The sequence below is a fragment of the Thermobia domestica genome, chromosome 5 (assembly GCF_964235325.1).
Source record: "Thermobia domestica chromosome 5, izTheDome1.hap1.1, whole genome shotgun sequence".
NCBI lineage: Eukaryota > Metazoa > Arthropoda > Insecta > Zygentoma > Lepismatidae > Thermobia > Thermobia domestica.
Window position 1 is genome coordinate 246,639,317 of NC_137458.1, and position 21,056 is coordinate 246,660,372.

At 37.6% G+C, this 21,056-nt stretch overlaps 1 protein-coding gene across 1 annotated transcript; it reads right to left on the reverse strand.

Moving 5' to 3' along the window:
- Positions 1–13,120: 13,120 nt before the first annotated feature.
- On the reverse strand, positions 13,121–13,933 carry LOC145685453 (zinc finger BED domain-containing protein 4-like). Its single transcript, XM_081757852.1, has one exon. The coding sequence runs from the start codon at positions 13,931–13,933 to the stop codon at positions 13,121–13,123; it is 813 nt and encodes a 270-aa protein (XP_081613978.1).
- Positions 13,934–21,056: the final 7,123 nt, after the last annotated feature.

Consider the following 21,056-nt stretch of genomic DNA (forward strand, 5'->3'; position numbering starts at 1 on the left):
GAGGAAGACTCTTCATAACATCAATAACCATGATCATGCGTTGAATTTAGCGAGAGAGCAAGAAGTTGGCCATTTTGCATAACGAGTCATTCGTCGCAGCTCCGAATAATCTCGATTTCCTGTTCCATCCTCGTCTCCACGCATCCATTCCCTGATTTGGTGATTGGATCTTGGATGTCAGTCTTACTATCTGCTCTTTGTACTGTGAACACACACATAGAATAGATATATATTTCATGGATAATTAAGTCCTTAATATAATATTTATTGTCTAATTTGCTACTTGTTTTTAAAGTATTATTTTTCTCTTTTCTTGCTGTCTTATTTTCTCATGATATTCAAAATGAACTTATAAACCTGCTTGGAGAAAAAAGTTCGCTAGCACGCACTTGAATCCGAGGAAAGTGCGAATTACTTCAGTACTATATTTGATTAAATTCCTAGTTGTTTGCATATGGAACAGTTGTCGCAAATTATTCGATTAGTGGAGAGTTCAAATTCGGGAAACATTTCTTGATTTCATTACTACTGAGGAGAAGACTGCTGATAGCATTTCTGCTAACATATAGAACAAACTTCAGCATGATGAAATTGAAATTCATGATTACAGAGGACAAGCGTTTGACAACCAGGCTACAGTGGCCGGTCAACATTCTGGAATTCAAATTTTGATTCGGAATGCTAATTCTGGTGCCGTATTCGTTCACTGCAACCATCATTCTTCGAATTTTGTTGGCTTACACGCTGCGTACGTTAACATTCTAGCAGTCACTTTCTTCGGAACAATAGAATGCTCTTTTGTGATTTCTAGATTACTCATCGGTGGAGTATTCTTCAAAGTACATCAAAATTGGTCTGAAAAGCGAAAGTGATACTCGATGGAGTTCAAAACAGAAGCTAGCGGATTAGGCTATTCATGCACTAAATGAACTGCGTGAAATCTAGACTGTAAAACTTCATATGTGAGAAGACGCATGTTTTCTTTCATACATCCATTTATAGAACTTCATTGCTTTCCTTTATTTCTGTACTGAAATACTCCAATATATTAATCGGATCCAAAACTGTCTCAATCCACGGATGAGTTCTAACCACGCTTTTACTCTGTATTCAGTTGGGGTGCATAATGTGAGCACAATTGATAATTGAAGACACAAGATGCTGTAGTACGTCATATATATAGCAGAAGAGAAGTGAAGAGAATGGAACGTGGCAGTGGGAGCACGCTGCAGAAGAACATGATCCATATCTGGACAGAAAGCAAGTGATCAACCTTTTACTGCATAAGCCGAAATAAAGCACTCTATCATATGAAGTGCTAGATGAAATTTGAATTAAAATGTAATTTTTTTTCCCAGATGCAAGACCTAAGTGATATGTTTGAATTTCTCTGTCCCACTGCCGACTTCGTCCAACAGCAATCAGATACAAGTGAAGAAAGACTGAAAACATGTTATTCGATTTGACATTACTGAATTCGAATGATTTAGACAGAGTGGAATTATATTAGGACTATTGGAGACATTATTCTGCAGGGATCCTACGGTAAAGTGAAACACATAACATCGTACTTGCGTTCCACTACAAGCCAGGGAAAACTTGCAAATCTGGGTGTTCTTTCCATCGAGTGTGAAACTGTATCGACTTTTGATTTTCAGTTTATAATTGAAATTTTCACATTTAGCAAAGCACGAAAGGTTTTCTCCCCCTAAATGTTAAGGCAAGAACAGGATAGCGAGATAGTAGTATAGTACTAGGAAATAATACCCCATTTAGCAATATATACTGAACAGTTATTTATGCAGATCATATTAACTGCACTTAGATTCCATAAAAGTACAATAATTAAAAAAGAAAACATTCAAATATTCAAAAAATAAATACATATTATGCGCACACAGGCTAGCGAGATAGTGGTACGGTAGTTGGAAATATTACCTCATATAATAGCACTGAATAGTCATTTATGCATACTGCACCATAAAAATTCAAAAATAATAAAATAGAACAAAAGTGCAAAAAAGAGAAAAATATAGGTCTACATAAAAATAAATGTTCTGCAAAATCTGACTACTAACTTTCATGTGGTGAGAGGTGTGATAATGAAAAATAAGAATTCTGGCAAATAGTATCAAGGTGCACTCAAATTGTTTTCGAAATCTGGTCTCGATGAATTTCACTTGGCCCAGGCCCCAGTTAAGGTTACGCCTTCTCTATAACTACGCAAGATCTATTAGAGTATTAAGTGAATGGAGGTATTCAGTACCATATTGAAAGTGAAGGTAAAGTTTGCAACACTTGTTCCGATCTTGAAAAGGAAATCGTGTAGGTCATGTTTCTAGAGCTTGAAGTATAGTCTTAAGAGCAGTGTAAAATGTACGATGAATCCCAGGGTGTTTAGTAGTAGACTGGGAAGAGAAAGTAGAAATTCGAGAGAAGATTTTGTAAATGCTGATTTTAATGATGTGCCAAGATATAGACGAAATTAGGTCTTTAGAGGATAAAGGAGTAATATTTTCTAAGTTGATGTGGAATCTACAGCAGAAGACGAATACGTATTTTAAGGGTTACCGCAAAAGACACCTGTTTAATTTCCTACGATTTTGCCCCGAATGTAAGATATATATGATAATAAACAAAATTATGGAATTAGGAAACTGGAGGACCCTGACATAACGCAAGCACATGGTGTTTGTTAATCACAAAGCTCATTTGGCGAGACCTGGGATCGAAACAGAGTCCATAACAATTTAAACATTTTGACGGAACTGGATGTTGAAAGATCTGTGCTCTTCCAGGCCACATTGAACGTAAGTGAATGTCCTTTACAAATTTGAGAATAGAGTAATTCGGGGGAAGTGAACACAATAAACAAAAAGTAAAAAAGAAAAAAAAACAGAAATGGCTGCACGGCTGATTGACAATTATGTATGAATACGACAGACCTGCATTCTCAAAAACAAGTATGGTTCATATCTTGCCCGAAGTAACGTACACAAAAAGAAATGAATCATACAAGATAAATTATTCACTTCACCCCACACATGGAGGTGAAGTGAATATATATAATGGGGTGAAGTGGTGAGAAGTGTCCTCAACATAATGTAAATAACAAGATACAGACTGCTATATAATGAGTATACAGATAACGAAGAACATCTACATGATGTAGAGGTACATAAGCTATTGTTGTAGAAATACTTGAGAAGCAAATAGATATACGAATCCGAGATTGTGTCCAAAGTACTGTCTCGGGGGCCATTTAGTAGTCTGACCTTACAAGAAAGTACACAATATTTGAGTCCCCAATAGGTCTCTAACCCAGTTTTCTCCGATACGAGACTGTGGTTTGGAGCAGTGTTTTTTTATATAGAAAAGATGTTCCGGGGGCCAGTGTTCGGTATATGTTAATATTCGGAGGGGCGTACATACACACAATATGGAATGATTAACAGGACTATTCACATCACTCCAAAATATGTTAGTCGCTTCACCCCGTCTCGTCGTCTTTTCTCAAAATTTATTTTGTAATTTTGTGTTCGCAATATATTGAGGCATATCTATATACATGCGTACCTAATAATCGCCTCATGCTGCTGTGGAAGTATTGGGTACAATACAATTACTTCACGAAAAAATTGCCCCAGTTTCTTACTGTTCCATATTACAATAGCAACAAAAAGGCTACAAATCTACTCACCTTCCTTACTGTCCGTGCTCACTGTATTCAATAGTTCACTTCTTTTCTCTGTACACTACCTCTTTCGTCAGCCTTATACTCAATACTGCACACACAGGGATTTTGCAAGGTCAGCGCCGATCATGCTTTGCTGTCACATATCATTAACCTTATCTCTATTCACTTCACCCCTACAGTTACATCCCCCCAAATTACTCTAATGCCCATAATGAAGACATTTGGGAGATGGCTTCACTTGGGGAATGCGTGTAAAATAGTGTGCACTATTCTGGTAAAATATTACTATTGAAGGTAAGGACAAGATACTTGTAGGAGTCTTCGTTGAGGGTGAAAGTAAAGAGGACGGGATTAAGGATTTGGGACTACAGGAGGAACATCTGCACACGATTCGCGAACGCGGAAGCAAAGGGGTGAGTACTATAAATTTGACGTGCACACATACATTTCTAATAACAATTTAATTATTAGGAAGTTGATAATTTTGAATATAGGATGAAAAACGGAATTGGGGAACAAAGCATTTACTGTAATATCAGTTTGAAAATATTGTAAAACTCTGTCCCAAATAGGTTGTAGGTAGAGCATGAATAAAAAGAGCGTCCGGAATCGACTCCCACTACCGGCTTTTATTATAAAATTCCACCATAATAGTATTTTACAAAAATACTATAAAGATAATTTCTCTAAGTTTGTAAGGTTAGATATAGGTAGTCTTTTGACCGTGAGGTCGCAGACAGGATTTCCACAAAGCCCCGAAGCAGGCTAGGCAGAGTGGCGTTAGGGTTCCCAATGCTCCATGGCAAGCAGTGGGTTGGTTAGGTGACCACAAAGCCCCGGAGAAAGCCAGGAGAAAGGAAAAGCAAAGAGTCCCGAAGCAGACTAGAGGCCTGGAGTTAGGTTACTCCTAATGTTCCGAAGCAAACAGTAGGAGGAACACCAGAAAACTGGTACAGGTCCGCTGTTGGCCATCAAATTTATAGGGTTCCCAGACAACGATGGCGCTGCTGCTCCGTTGTCGTCGTCTGCTTCGTGGGAGGAGCCAGAAGTCTGTCGTCTGCAGATCGTAGTGAATCCACGTGATGTGTAGTATCTTCTCGTAAAACCATGTGGTGGTGTTTATAAACATAAGCGTTAAGAGTTGCTTGTACACAATACCACGTAGGGCATTACAATATACTTTAATCAAAGCACGGTCTTCATCTATGACATTCGTAACACCGTTAGCATGATGAGTATGGAGCAAGTGGCCAAATTGCGAGAATGTGGGTGACCCAAATTAGTAACGTTCACAATATGTGACCCCTATAGCCCGGAGCATACATGTTAATGAAAATAGATGACGATGTAAGGGCGGACTAAGTTCACACTTTAACTTTGATAGCCAATATCTTGGGAACATAGGTCTGCATTAGAAATTACTTCATATGCATATTAGACAGGTCAAGACCCACTTGATATTAAATTTGGTCAGAATCAGATGATTATGACATTCGTACGATGTACACACATTATCTCCTTGTTTTTTTCTTTTAAAGAACAAGTATTTTAGGAATGATCCCAAAAATGGATCAAAAGATTGCGATCTTGGCGAAGAATTTTAGGAATGATCCAAAAAATGCATAAAAAAATTGCGATCTTGGGCCAATTATTAGTTTTTGGATCATTGGCCACAAAAATTTTGAACGGCCCCTAAATCGAGTTTTTGTATTTTCTAGGAATAAACACATCATACTGAGTTAAGTGATAGTTTGGATTTGGTTACAATATATGTAGTTCTCCAGATATAAGGCGTACAAGAAAAATTTTGATTGAAATGTACTGGATCTTTTGATCCAAAAAAATGATATAAGGAACGGGAAGCTTAGTGCTTAGTTTTTGAACTAAGAAACTTACATTTGACTTCTTCAGTCAATTCTCTTCTTATAAAAATCTATAGCAACAAAATATTTGAAGCTTTACGTGTAACTGTACCAAATTTTTGCTTAAAATATTTTTCGTATAAACGCAAATTTTGCATTAGTGCATTATGTGACGTTCATCTGAATTTGTACACTTTGTGTGGTATATGTTTCTCATTGATCGTGCTGCCGCCTGGTGGTGCTAAAAGACAGGGTAGAAGAAAAGGAAAAGGAAAGAAATGAGAGTTGGAGAGGCAATAGTTAGTTTTCGATGTAAGTGTGTGTGTGCAAACGATGACTCGACAAAAATTCTAGAACAAAGTCGAGCCTAGACCCCAATATACTTTGAAAAATATGAATATTAATATACTTTTATAAGAAATATCGATATTCGCAAAACTGTGTAAAAACAATCAGTAAAAATAGTGTTGTTGATATGGACGTTTTGGTGATTTTTACGTAAGTCGTTGTCAAAGTAAATCAGCCTCAAGTAATATTATATAACGACAGGGGGCGTGATCGAGATTACGAGTGAAAGAAAGGACTTCGCAAGTTGCACTTGAAGGTAATGGACTCATGATTACCGACTAAAGTGAAAATGTCTGAATAACATATTTTCTCCAACAGTAGCTGCAACATAATGCTGTTATTACGTCGGCCAGGAAAGACTGTTTCATAAACTCTTAAAATTGGAAGAAAGGACAATTTCTACAAGAAGATTATTTCGGATTCTTAGTGTGTCATCTTAAAATGTGATCACAAAAGCAGGCGCCACGACGAACTAAAACTGTTCTTGTAAATAATTTCAAAACGTATCTACAAACTTGCTACGTAATTGGGGCAATATATCCAAAATACTCAATATGTTACAGGTATGTTTAACTATTGAATAAATGGCACTCTAATGTTTAGATTTGTTTGTTTTCTCTTTTCTAGATCGCATGACGAAGTAAGAATATGATTGTTATGTCACTTGTGAGCAATCTATGAAAGTGGGTGATGTTCTCATCTATTTTTCATAACACGCCTTAGGTCTTCGCCCAGGTGATTCCGTCCGAATCTGGACCATTACGGTGAGGTGTATCACGCCTTCCTTAAACGATTGTCGTGGGGACGAACTTTCTGAACCCACAAATAAAATAGTGCAAAGCTATATTATTTGAGGGCGAAGAGTAGAGAGTTATCCGCGGTGGCCGGTTAAGGATGGTGCGTACCGGGCAGCGCTATGCTGTACGGTAATAGAATGGCTTTGCCGAACAGGGACAGACAAGAATCGAACCCAGGTGCGTAATAGAATGGCTAAGCCCTTCACTGGGACAAAAATCTCAATCAGGAAGATACACGGATCGAGCCCGGATACCGTAATATACGAAAAGATAAACTTCCCCTCAATAATCCTATTGATACCCAGGGGAAAAGTGAATCTGAAAAGGTAGGGCCATGATGTCACGCCATCCTCCGTGCCTATCTTTGCCCATTATAAGTTTGTAGGAAGCGTAGGGGTGCCATTGATAGTTTTGGAAGTGGGAGAACCGCGTTCTGCCGCTTTCTCCCTCACTATTGTCCCCCCTGCTGTACCTAGAGAGAATGCGTAACTTTCTGGAACCCGTCCATTTGGGAGGGATGATGCTCTTGTACTTTAAAATTAAGTTCAATAATTCTCCATGTGAGAAATATACTGGATATGATTATTCAATGGCAAATTCGTTCTAATTTTTTCTTACATCCTAATTTAAGGAATAACTTTAGAGGGAAAAATTACTGACGGTCTTCGTCCCATTCAGCTAATATTTACACTAGAAGAAATATTACAAAGAATTGTAGTACGTAAATGTGCTCACAACCATTTCAATACTTTTATCATCTTCAAGCAGGGTTTCGCGCTCGATGAAACCTTCTACGTATATAATCGATTAGTCCTAAGTACAGTCTCTCAATCATAATTAATTTAACAAGTAAGTGCCACCTTGTCTTCTACTAGTCTACCTGGACAAATCTTTAGATGTGTTCTGTCATAGTGGGTTAGTCTATAAACTTAGTTTATCTAATTAGCAGAGCCTTATATTTAACTCAAATATATTTTTTTTTCACGACAGAATAGCATAAACATCCATTAATGACAGTATTGAGTATTTCAGTTTCAAGGAGTACCCCAAGGTTCAAGGTTATTTTCTTTATTATACACTTTTTATGTAAGTGAAGAATTCTTCCGACTCCTTGACCTTTACCTGCAGATGACATTCTTCTTGGCTGTGATACACTGTAAGTAATCACTACAACAGTGTAAAATACTATATATTTCTATTTTACCTCGCACAGTCACAGCAAGTTTGAAATCATGATAGTAAAACACAGACAGTATCTGTTGAAGTGTCAAAGGCTCAAAGTCGAATTCAACGCAACCCATCACTACTGGACATTTAAGTTTAGCGATTTCAGGTAGATCAGGGCAATAGTGTAAAGTATTTAGAAGTTATCGTGCTTGATTCAAAAATTGATTGGAAATCGCGTATTATCAATATCAAAGCAAGAGCAACCATCAAACCTAAACATTTGAAGTTGTTAGCTGAGACTACTTGCGGATTACAAGCCGATACTTTCATTAAAACATACACGGACACGCAAATTGGAAATTGCTGGTATCATCAACATCCGCTGGATTTTTCACAAAAAGAGGACAAGTTCTGTAGCTTTTTCTTCACTTTTTAAAATTATTTATGGCCTTTTAGCATACGAAGCTTGTAAAAGGTTCAACTTTGGATAGAGGAAAGAAAAGGACACACAAAAAATAGCCCAGAAGCTGATTTGTACTATATCATTCCGGTATTCCAATAATTTCAGTGAAAAAACAAATGCTTTAGTGGTTTGGAACATCATATAACGGATATTATTTGCAACAGAAGTTGGGAACGTAAAGAAATAAAGGAAATAAGCTCTAATTGGTAATTAGATTAAGAAAATATTGCTCAACCTCAGTAAATTCTTAATTCTTTTCAATTGCAGAGAAGGTTACGGATCCCTTGCTCCCCTGTGGATTTTCATGTGTGGTATTGAATTCTATACCAGACAATAAATTTTAAAATATCGCTTTAAGATTCACATTAGGGATGCGCACGAGTCGAGACATGTCTTGAATTTCGACTCGACTCGACTCGAATTCTAGTCGAGGCCGAGACAAACGTATTTCTCGACACGAATCTTCGAGTCGGACACGAGTCGAATCGAGACAGCTCGTAAAAATCTCGACTCGACTCGAATGTCTCGAAAATCTTTCTATAATTTTTAATATTGTTTTGAAGAAAGTACTCACTCAGAAACACTCGGCACGAGAATTTCGGAAACGACAGGACTTGTCAGGTGTTCGAGGAGTGCTGTGGTGAGTGTCTTCAACAAGTGTCGAAACCAAGGGGAAACGACGTCCAAACGTCGAGATGTTGGGCGCTCCCCACCTCATTACATATGTCGGACGTCGTAGGCTGGGCAGACTGGTAAAACAGAACAGCAGCGAACTGCGTCGGAACTAACATCAAAGTTTAATGTTGAGCAAAGTACAAGTATGTCTAAACTAGTGTTGTAAAATTTCCGGAAATTTTGAACCTGTTGGTAAAAAACCGTCTTTTTCGATTTATTTCCGGAAAAATTGGAAAATTGAAAAAAATAAAAAAATGTCTGTATTAGGTTAATTTTACTAGTAATGATATATTTTTTTCAAACGCGTGAAAAATATAAGTTCAAAAATTTCAATATTGCGAATATTAAAAAATAGCACCCGAAAATCAAACTATTCCAGTTAATATCTATATGTTAACATACTAGATTTATGCTATTTGGTTGTCCCCTTAGAAAAGTTTATATATTTGTCTCCAGTCCTTTTGGCAATGAGATCTTGAACCCACAAGTGCTAGAAACGTGTCGTTTTCATTGGTCGATTCCAAATTTTGTGTAAATTTTCCAGTTCTAATTTATATTTTTTAAAAAAGCATGGTCATTAGTTCTTTATTACATTTTTAGTGGTACACTGAAAATACTGAAATTTTTGAAAAAGTAAAGCATCATACACTACGAGTTATACACCGTATATTCCAACATCACATAGTTGTATATAGGGGTTGTATATCTCTCAGGTGTTTGCTTCATGGCCAAATGATAAGAAAACAAAGGATAACCATTTCTCCAGTCTAAGATGAATCTTCATTGTTTGGAGAGGTTATTCTTATTTTTTTTTATTTTTTTGCCCAATGAACTCCGTATATCACTCACATAATTAACTGTGTGTGTAACTTATTCACTTATTACATAATGGATGCAAAAAGAAAGAAAACACTGGTCATATATGAATTAGAAATTCCAACCACAAGTGGGCTCAAATCTTGCAAACGGTGCAAGATATTGAAAAAAAAAACCTTCATAATACCCCTTGCCGATTTTTATGAAGGTCCTTTACTTGTATCTGTAAAGGGACATATACAGATATGAGGAATGACCAGGAGATTCATGCTCATATATGAATGATGAGTTGTGTAGAGAGCGCAGGTTCAGCTAGTTGACAATTAATAGTCCGCGTTTATTTCTCTTATGTCGTTTATTCGTGGATGTGCATTAATTACAGAACTTTTACAGTTACATACAAGCCTACCAACATTACATTAAGTGTTTCTATTGCATCAAGTAGGTCTCTTGAATGAAACTGATTTCTTAATATACTCTTTGATCTGGTGAAGTTTTGTTAATTTTAACCAAATTACTTCTTAAGAGAAAGAGCAGTAGGCAAATTTCACTAATACTCATGCACTAAAACATACTCGTATAATTACTATTATTTAATATTTTAATATAGACACTTATATAAACTTTAGGTACAAAATCCTGTATGTAAACAAATACATGTTTTCTAGTGCGAGAGATTATCTATTACAACCAAAATGAAAGTGACTATGTTTCTAACTTAATAATTCTTGAATCATCAGACCGACCTCGATAAAATTTTCAACATAGATGAGGTTTGGGATGGTTGGTTTTTATCATTTCACTTTCAAGGTGCAAGTTGAGGGAGGAGAGAGGGGAAAATGACAGATATTAGTATCGAATCCATAATTTTTGGGGTCGCTGAAATGAACAATGACACTTCCGATGCCGTTTAAATCAAATTCAGCCCCACAACTTAGAGGAGTGAGGAGGTATATAAAAATTATTGAAAATGAGCGATATTAGTGTCGAATCGATAGTGTTCGGGGTTTCTGAGATGAACAGTGACACTTCCGGCCGTTTAAATCCAAATTCAGACCAGCAACTTGGGGAAGGGGAAATATATATCACTCACCGTGACGCATCACTCACTAGAACCAACTCTGACGCACGTACCCACTCTGCTCACTGCATTGTAGACAGCATCTGAACAGCATATTATTTTCACCCTCGACCCTAGCCATAGAAAGTAAAAACACGTTTCTGATTGGTTGCAGCTTGTGATTGTCCAAACCTTCTGGTGTATGTATCGTGTATTATAGCAGTATTAAAAGAAAATTGTCACTTTGTTGGAATTGAAGAAGAAGAAAATTGAAGAAGCACTTGATGTTAAATTTATATCATGGTAGTCAGGGTGGAACAAAACGAGCCCTGCGGGGCTTCTAACCCGCTCCTCTTCCACCTCCTCCTCCTCCTCCTACTACTACAGTGGACTCTTTTTAATTCGAAGTCCAAGGGGACACGAAAAAACTTCGAATTATCCAAAATTCGAATTATCCAACAACATTCATTTTCACATACATAACAAACAAACCAAAGTACTGTGCATCAAAAACATATTCATATGGTGTAGACTTTACCTTTAAAGCAGCTTATTATTTGTGTGATCGAATACCGCAAACTAACAAACGACATTGACTCCACATAATTCAAACTACGTGTACAATGGAAAATATATTCACGTACAACACTACAACATACATTGAATAGCCCAAATAATTAAACACCAATAACAATTTGAATATTCTGTTCTCACTTTTAAGAAGTCGTAAACCTAATTTGCTCAAATTTAATTGTTTTTGTACGGTCAATAAATCCTGAATTTCATGTATGCGTGGAATACGATATTAATAACATTTGGTTGATTTTATCAATAATTCATCTTAAAGTTTCAACCAATTCTGAAACAAGATTAGATTGGCACACGTTCTCTATCTTTACTTCTTCCCCAACTCATCTTCCTCTTTATCATTACATAGATTGTCTATTTATCTTTTGTATTACTCTTCTCTATGGCTGCATCTGGATAACTGAAAACACGTTAAAACTGTATTCCTCTGTTTACATCTGTCCAACATTAAAAATTTTCAACTGTATTTACTTCGAATTATCCAAAACATAGGTTCAAAGTTCGATTTATCCACGATATTTTACTATTGTTTTCAATACAGTTTTCAAGGGGAATGGACTTTGTTCGAATTATCCAATATTTCGAATTATCCAAGTTCCAATTAATGAGACTCCACTGTACTTATACTGTGGATTCGTATAGCAAAACTGCACACGTAACAGAATCATTTTTTAGTATTAGTTTTATCTTATTTTAATGAAAAAAAAGTTTTGAAAATTTTAAAAATAAACTATAAAGTAAAAAAAAAAAACTTTCTTTGGCCCTGGCTTGAACCCACACCAAAAGCAATTATAATTACTAGCCCATTGCGCTGCTACAATTAGCCACGAAGACCGCCAGTAACAGACGCTTGGTGTTTGCTATAATTATGCTACTCCAACTTACTAGAACCGCGTATTTAGCTCCTATGAGTAGGGTCTAGTGTTGTGTCGATCATGAACGATTCGATCATTATGAACGAATCATGCTGTGAATCAAATGAATTATGATTCTTTGCAGAAATGAATCGATTCTTCAAGTGAATCATTTCTACTTTTCACTGAATTGTTCGCTGAGATCGAAATGTAAGAATTGTGAATCAAATTGCTGTGAGCGAATCGGTAGTGTTGCTTTTGCAGAACAAGGGTTGTGGGAGAAGAGAGAGAGAAACGAAGGAAACATATGCTACCGCACTATCTTAACAGGGTTCCGCTTCGCACAATACAATGAGGAGTCATATATACACACAAAATAAACAAATATAGTCATTGGACAAGGTAGCCTCAGGCTAGACGTCCATCCTCCCCCTATGCTGTGTACATATACTGACGACGTGGAAACTGAAAGGATGGAAGCCACGATCTCTGTACTGTTCGCTATCTCAGGATCCGCAAGTAGTGACAGTGTTGCTCACTCATGTGTAATGTAATTTTACTGTTGGTTTTAATATGCTCTTGAGCGATTATTAAGGTAATGTGCGCTATATAAAATAGGCTTATTTCTCATCACTTTTAAGTGCACTTGCTACACGAAGTCGTCTTATCATTTATATCTATGATAACTGGAAACACCACACTAAACTTAAAATAGATTCAGTATTTAAGCAGTATATTTAAGCAGCACTAAAATATTTACACGAAACACTATTTACACTGTACATCACAGATTTTACATATTTACGTGAAGAAACACGAGCATGGATACTTTCTGAGAAGACAATTTATTTCGTATTTCAGTAAGTATTTGTCCAGTTTTCGAAAACACTCGTTCACACGGAACAGAACTTGGCGGAATAGCTAATCTTCTCTTCATTACTTGAAAAAGACGCGGATATGCAAATTGTTTTCTCTTCCACCACGCAAGTGGATCATCTGTACGAATAATTAATGGCTCATCTAGGTACTTGTCGAGCTCAATAATTCCAGCTGCAGTTGGATTTTCAGCGTTCAAAAGCTGTCCAACTTCTTCATCGAAGTCCGCCCATATTGAAGATGAAGGTGGTACAGGTCTTTTCCGAATGGGCTCATCTTCTTGGTTCGAAATTTCCACCTTGCTTGCTCTTTCTGATATACTTCTGTACGTACTCTGGAAAGTAAGCTTAGATTTAAATGGCTGTTTTTTAAATCGAGGGTCCAAAAGTGCACTTTCAGTGTAGGCAATTTCTGAATCTACATTTCCAAATCTCATGGTCATCTGATCATTTAAAACTTTAAGCATTCGTTTAATTTGAGGAGGCAAATCATCCTCGTTTGTCATTTTTTGAACATGTCTCAATAAAGCTCTTTTCATGAAAGGAACTTTAGAAATGTTTACTGTTTTCTCGGCACTCATTTCTGTCGTCACTTCTTGAAAATATCTTAATACAGTACATGCTTTTTGTAAAACCACCCATTCGTCTTCTGAAATTTGATTAAGTGTTGGATTTGTCAGTGCCAGAGCTGATAAAATTGGTTCCTTCAGAGCAAGGAACTTTTCAAACATTTCGAATGTTGAGTTGCATCTAGTCTTCACTTCCTGCTTAAGTTTGAGTTCTTCATAGCCCAATTGCTTCTGCAAGTTTTGCAGTTTCTTATATGCTTGAGGACTTCTTTTGAAGTACTCAACAATTTCTTTCACTTTCTTGTAACTGTAAGAACATTTTAAGAGTTTGGAAGTAAGTATAAATGTATTCGAAATGAATGAAAAATCGGAAAAATTCAGTCTAACATCAAATGAATCTCTACATGCTGAAAGAGACCGATCATATATTAATGGGAATGAGCATGTGGGAGAATTGACGAAATGGGAAAGTGGGAAAGAACAAGGGTATCCCAGTACCGTAACAAATCTATGCGGGAAGGTTTTTGGAGGCCTCAACCAATAAATTAGCCCAAGTGATAGGGGATATTTTTATTCTCTATGGAGTTGTAAAAGATGAAGTTTGATTTCTTTTCCAGAATCCACAACAACAGGATTCTTTGAATTGATTTATATATATGGCTCTCCGAGATCCCCTGTGGTATCAATGGCTGGCTCTCTCCTTTCGGGGATCACAAACCAGTAACACAATTAAAACAAACAACTCAGTCTTCTAGTAATGTTACCTACGAGAGGAAAATTAGGCTTTCTCGTCTGGTCTCGTAAGCTGTCGAATTCTCGTCTCGTCTCGATTCTGAGAAATCTTCTGTCGTCTCGTTTTGTAACTTATATACACAATTCATACCTTGATTTTCTACTTAGGCCTAATTTCATTTATAAAGTATCAGAATCCTCCCGCGTCATGAGAAGTCCACGAAGGCTTAAATCATAATTATTGGTGAAGTACACTGAGAAAAAAATTGTACGTGTGTAGCGTACGTAAAATCGTATGTTACATTTGTAAATCGTGTAGTTTTTGGACTTAACGTACAGCAAACATATAACTGAAAACGCATGTTTTATAATACTTTCTGTATAAGTGTTCCATCTATACGTACTTTCCATATGAAATAATATAGGCGGTCAGGATCTCACACACAAATGGAACATATAGCTGACGAAGGCAACATACATTTATGTATGTAATATAAGGAAGACTGTTAGATATCAGACATCCTGCAACGGTATGATGTAACATCTAACGGCAATGTCTATGTAGCCAACGTATGCTCCGTACTGATTTCTGAAGTAAGCAAGAGGATTCCGTATATTTGTATAATATACTGCTGTCCGGAGAACAGATTTTTCTCAGTGTATATGTAATGACTTTTGTTTGCTTAAACTTTCATAAATACTCTTCACTGTGATCGTGCAATCACTTTATCAATTTATAGTTTTTATATTACGAATCATATAACATTAAAACAGTGTTCGAGGTCTTACATTTGAGTGAAATAGTATTGTCGACGATACTTGAGAAATGTCTCATCTCGTCTCGTTTTTGTTTATCGAAATGTCATGTTTCTCGTCTCGTCTTGAATTTGAAAATATACAGTACTTCTTCTCTCGTTTTGTAGACAAAAATCGAGACGAGATGAAAAATTTCTAGTCTCGTGAGTAACACCATCTTCTAGATATTTCGATTTCAACAAAGACGTATTAGACCTAAAATTTTAGTAATTATCATAATTATATATTGATCCATTTCGTGATCACTTCAGTGGCTTACGTTGTATTTGCTATTCTTCATTCAAGCGCCCAGCCTAATCTGGCCATGTGCAAAATATTGTGTATTGTACACTGGGAACTATTTTAGTCGTTTTAATTAAATGAATTTTACTTCTTGAAAATCACTTGCACTTTATAAATGGGAGAACATGAAAAGAAATTTGCTTCTAATCTGAAATTTTATATGAACAAATCTCACATGGACAAAATTAATAACAGGGTAACTTAACAAATCAGTAGGCCTAATAAATAATAAGAACTTTAAATCGCGGGGACAGGATCCCCGACTTACATCTCCGATTCTTACGGCTCCCTCCCTCCTGAAAATATATATTCATGAACAGCGGCGCAAATCTGTCTTGAACATTGGGGGGACAAATAAGACTTTTTTTTTTTGTTTGTTTAGCGATGCTCAAAATATTTATGAAGTTGAAAAACAATCCTGCGGAGGATCAGGTAGAAGAGTTGTCTTCAACATTGGGAGGCGTGCAGATTTGAGGCTTATTCTGGGGGGACATCAATTTCATCTCACTTTCCTTTGTGGCAATCGGACACAAATCATCACATATTTCCCTAAAAATCACATTTCAAATCGGATTATTGGGGGACAGTCTCTCACAGTTCCAAGATTGGAGGGGATATGTCCCCCTCATCCCCCCCAGTATTTGCGCTAGTGTTCACGAACACGGTTTATCCTTTACAGAGTTCGTAAGACTCGGGATAACAAAATGTGAGAAGCTACATACCAGAAATGAGCACACTATCGTATAGTGCTATTAGTATTCACAAGTAAAAACATGAAAGTTACACATCCACCTTAGGGTTCTATATCTCTATCCATAACAATACAATATATATATATATATATATATATATATATATATATATATATATATATATATATATATATATATATATATATATATATATATATATATATATATAGGCCTATATATATAAAAGCTAGACATAGAAAGACAGTTGTTCTAAAATTATCTCGGAGAAAGTTCATAAATCAGGCCTGTATCTAGCCCGATTAACTTGACCCTTTTCGTTCTTATTCTTGACTGGTTATTTTTAAGACATATTTATCTAAAGAAACAACTGAAAGTTTCAGGTGAAGTTCAAGGTAATCGTGGGGGCTTCAGTTGCCCACAGGAGATATTAAGACCCCTGGCCGGTGGCCCTCCCAAATTACGGGCCTGCTCAAAATTTTAGGAGGGCTCGGTAGAAGTTAGGGTGGCGATCAAATCATATGATAGTTCATCACTATAATTCATTTGCAAGCCTACCGTGAAAATCCTAGGGGGAGCAGTAAAAATTTAGGGGGGAGGCCCATTGACCCCCGTGAATACGGGCATGGCCTACTAGTTTTTTTTTTTAAACGTTCGCTGTAAACGAAATGAAATCTTTGAGTTTTACGTCCCACGGTTATGCCGGTTAGGCTAAAGGAGACGGTGATGATGAGTAATGAATGAAATGGTGGAATGAAGAAAGTGGGAGGAAACGGGAGAACCCCGAGAAAACCCACGCACACGGTGTTTGTCCACCACAAAGTTCACTTGGCGGGGGCTGGGATCGAACCCGGGACCCCAAGCACCAGAGGTGAACGCTCTACCACTGAGCCACCGCGGCCCCCGCTGTAAACGATGCGTACCTCGATGGAAGTATATCTGGTCCACGTATACTTCATGCTTGTCATGGTGCAATACTGAGGCACTTGAGTTTGAAATTTTTCGATCAGTAAAAAGGTAATGGGAGATGTTTGGTGCTTGCAGCAAGAAGCAGATCATTTACGCAGAAACGAATAAAATGCGCTACCTAATAAAATTCTAGTTTTTGCATCAATTTAACTTTTCTGTATAACGTTCTGGTTTAAAGGGCTAAATATGATTTACGGTATACAGGCTTCTGATGGATCACGTTGAACAAAGCATGTTTTCTCGGAAATTGAACTTGGCAATAAAAAATGAAGGTTGCAACACTTTCAAGTTTTGGCCGCTCAGACGCAAATGCTAGTTTCTGAAACAATTAAGAATGCGAGGGAGGAAGGGCATATGCTAACGTCGTAGTGACAATGAAGCTTGAAACACGTTTCAGAGCTGTTGTGGCCCCAATGCAATGCTGCCCGTGTCACATGGCAAAGGTGGTTGACAAGAGAAAGAGAGATTGAATTTCGTCACAAGCAATTCATTTGAGTTGCAGCAGACTAACGATTCGTATGATCGAATAATTCTCCTGCGCAAAATGCATGCGCGGAAACCTAACTGATTCAATGAGCGAATCATTCCCAACCAATTCACTTGCGCGAAGGGAATGCGCGGAAACCTAACTGATTCAATGAGCGAATCATTCCCAACCAATTCACTTGCGCGAAGGGTATGCGCTGACAACCAATTCATATGAACGAATTAAATGATCGAATCATTTTAGTGAATCAGAGTAAATGAATCGATTCTCCGAAATGAATCATCTTGCCCATCACTAGTAGGGTCGAACGTGATTTAAAAATATCTATCTATTAAAATGCTACACTACGAACTAAGAGTTTTTTTTTTAACGCTAGCCATGGGCTAGCAACCTCTAAGAGGGCTACACCCTCTTTTAGGGAAGGGATTTGAGAGGATCACTATGGTAGTGAAGGATTGGTTGTTGGGCTATGGGCTGTTATTTATTTATTAAACTTTATTATCATCTTCATCATTCTGGTGGAAAGGTCTTTATGATCTTTACGATCATAAACATATTGGCGGTTATCCTGGAACATAAACAAGGTATATACATGAGCATAAATACAACAGGGTTAATAATACAGAAATACATGGAGAAACACATTCATATATAATCACAATCACATACACATTGACAAGATAGAAAACATATTCATAATCAGTTAGAGGAGAAAACAGAATATAACAAGTGTGAGAAATTTAATACAAGAGACAAAAGCAAAGAAAGAGAAATATAAAGCTTGATGAAAATGAGTGATGAGGTGAAGTGCACTTGGCGCCACAACACAACATAAGTTTGTTAGAAAGACGAATGAGGTTATCTTCTGCCTAGGGGTAGCTCTAGGCTAATGGAGACGTGGTGAACCCTGTTAGTGAAATGGAATCACTGTGCATAGGATGGAAAAAGATGGGGAAGATGGACATGCAAACGATAGTCTTCGAGGATCTGGAGATCGAGATGGTCGGGAGGTACTGTATAACAATATAGTGTAAAGAGAAGATGAAGTGGAGTATTATGATAGCGTGCAGGTGATGAGTGAAGTGCAAGATGGTGCATAGTTTCAAACAGAAGAGGATGGTGATGAGTGTAGCGTTGAGTGATGAATTTTAAGCGGAGACTTTCAAGATGGTAGTTCAGTATAGGAAATGATATTAAGGAATATAAATCACGGGTTGGGCTGGGGAGAGAAATGCGGAAGGCAATGCGGAATGCATGTCTTTCTAAAATAGCCAGTTTCTGGTAGTATGAGGAAGAAGCGAAGATCCATGCCGGAAAACCATATGTGAGAATGGGTCGAAGGAAAGCTTTGTATGTGTTGAGAGCAACGGGTGCTTTGAGTCCCCAAGTTGTGCCGGTAAGTCGTTTGAGGAGATTTAGGCGGTTATAGGCTTGAGTTTTAACATGAGTAAGATGAGGCTTCCAAGTTAGATGATGGTCGAAAATGATACCTAAGTACTTAACGGTTCGTGTGGGAATGATGGGCGTATTATGTACATGAAGTGACAGAAGAGATGGATTCCGGTGAACTTTAGTCCGTTTACGGGGTGGTATGAATACAATAGCTTGAGTTTTTGTGGCGTTAATCTTGAGTCTCCATTTAGAACACCAGTGGGTGAAACGATCGATGGCTATTTGGAGTGAAAGGTTGATATCCTGAATAGTTTTGCCAAGAGCAAGAAAGGCTGTATCGTCTGCATAGTGAAACAGGTGGACGTCGGTAGGAAGATGTGGAAGGTCGGCAACAAACAGGATGTACAATAATGGGGAAAGAGCAGAACCTTGAGGAACACCGCACATGAGGAAAAGTGGATGAGATAGCTGTTCGTTAATGGCAATGTAAGAGATGCGGCAGACGAGAAAATGATAAATGATGCGAATGTATGCCATCGGAAGTTGAAATTTAATGAGTTTATAAATTAACGCTATATGCCAAACCTTGTCGAAAGCTTTTTCAAGATCGAAAAGGACAAGACAAGATGGTTGAATAGAGTTGTAATGAGTTGTTATGAGGGTTGTGAGACGAAGTAACTGATCGTTAATAGAGAAAGAGGGACGGAAACCAGCTTGATGAGTCGGTAGTAGTTGACGGTCTAGGAAATATGGGTGTAGGCGTTTTACAAGAATGCGCTCGAATATTTTGCTGAAAGTAGATGTTAACTGAATAGGTCGGTAAGAAGAAACATCAGACGGTGGTTTAGCTGGTTTGGGAAACATGAGGGTCTTGGATACTTTCCAGTCTGTAGGGAAAAAACCTGTTCGTAATATGAACGTATAAATGAAAGCCAGAAGAGTGAGTAGTATAGCGGGGCTTTCTTTAATATGCCGATAAGTGATGGAGTCGAAGCCTGGTGAGGTATTGCGTTTGTGCTGGATGACAGAGGTGATTTCTGATACTGTGATGGGAGCGGTAAGAACATGATTGGGAAGTGTATGAGAGACATGAGGTTGTAGTGAAGGACAGTTAAGATCAACTTGATCTACTGGATGATTGTTGCCTATGATATCTGGTTCTGACGGTGTGAAAATGGTTTGGAGATAGTCCGCAAAGGCATTGGCTTTTTCGGTGTCGGAATGCAATGGCGTATCGTTTAAAAGAATCGGATATGGAGTCTTCGAGTGTTTGCCACAGAGGGCATTGAACCGTTTCCAGTAGCGAGTAGGATGAGTTGTATCGGATAGGTGATTACAAGTTTTAACCCACTGGCGCAATTTGTAAGCAGAAACATAGTTGTGGACCGTGCGTTGAAGTTGGTGATGAAGTCTTAGAGCTTCTGGATTTCTGGTGCGAAGAAATTCGCGGTAAGACTGACGTGATCGACGGACTAAGGCTAGATATTGTGGTGGTAGTTTCGGACGATATGGGATTGATTCAGATTTTGGGATATAAAGTGCAGAAGCCTGTTGAATGGAAGTGGTTATGAGAGCAACTTGGTGTGTAAGTTCGTCGGGTGAGGTAGGGGGTTCGGAATCGACCAAGGTATTTTCAAGATAGGAGCGATATTGAGGCCAGTCGGCTTTGTCATAACGGAATGATTGGCGTGATGAAGGTAAGGAGTGTGCAGGAGCAAGACCAGAATGATATATGAGCGTGATGGGTGCATGATCACTGCCGATTAAGTCCAGAACATCTATAGTGCAACGATTAATGATGGTATTTGAAACGATTGCTATATCGGGAGTAGTATTGCTGATAGGGCGAGTACAGCGAGGAAGATTGAGAATAGTGCCTGTAGTATGGACTGTGATA

Bases quoted from the DNA above. Each gene is read 5' to 3' on its own strand.
- LOC145685453 (XM_081757852.1), bottom strand. From the start codon at position 13,933: ATGTTTGAAAAGTTCCTTGCTCTGAAGGAACCAATTTTATCAGCTCTG.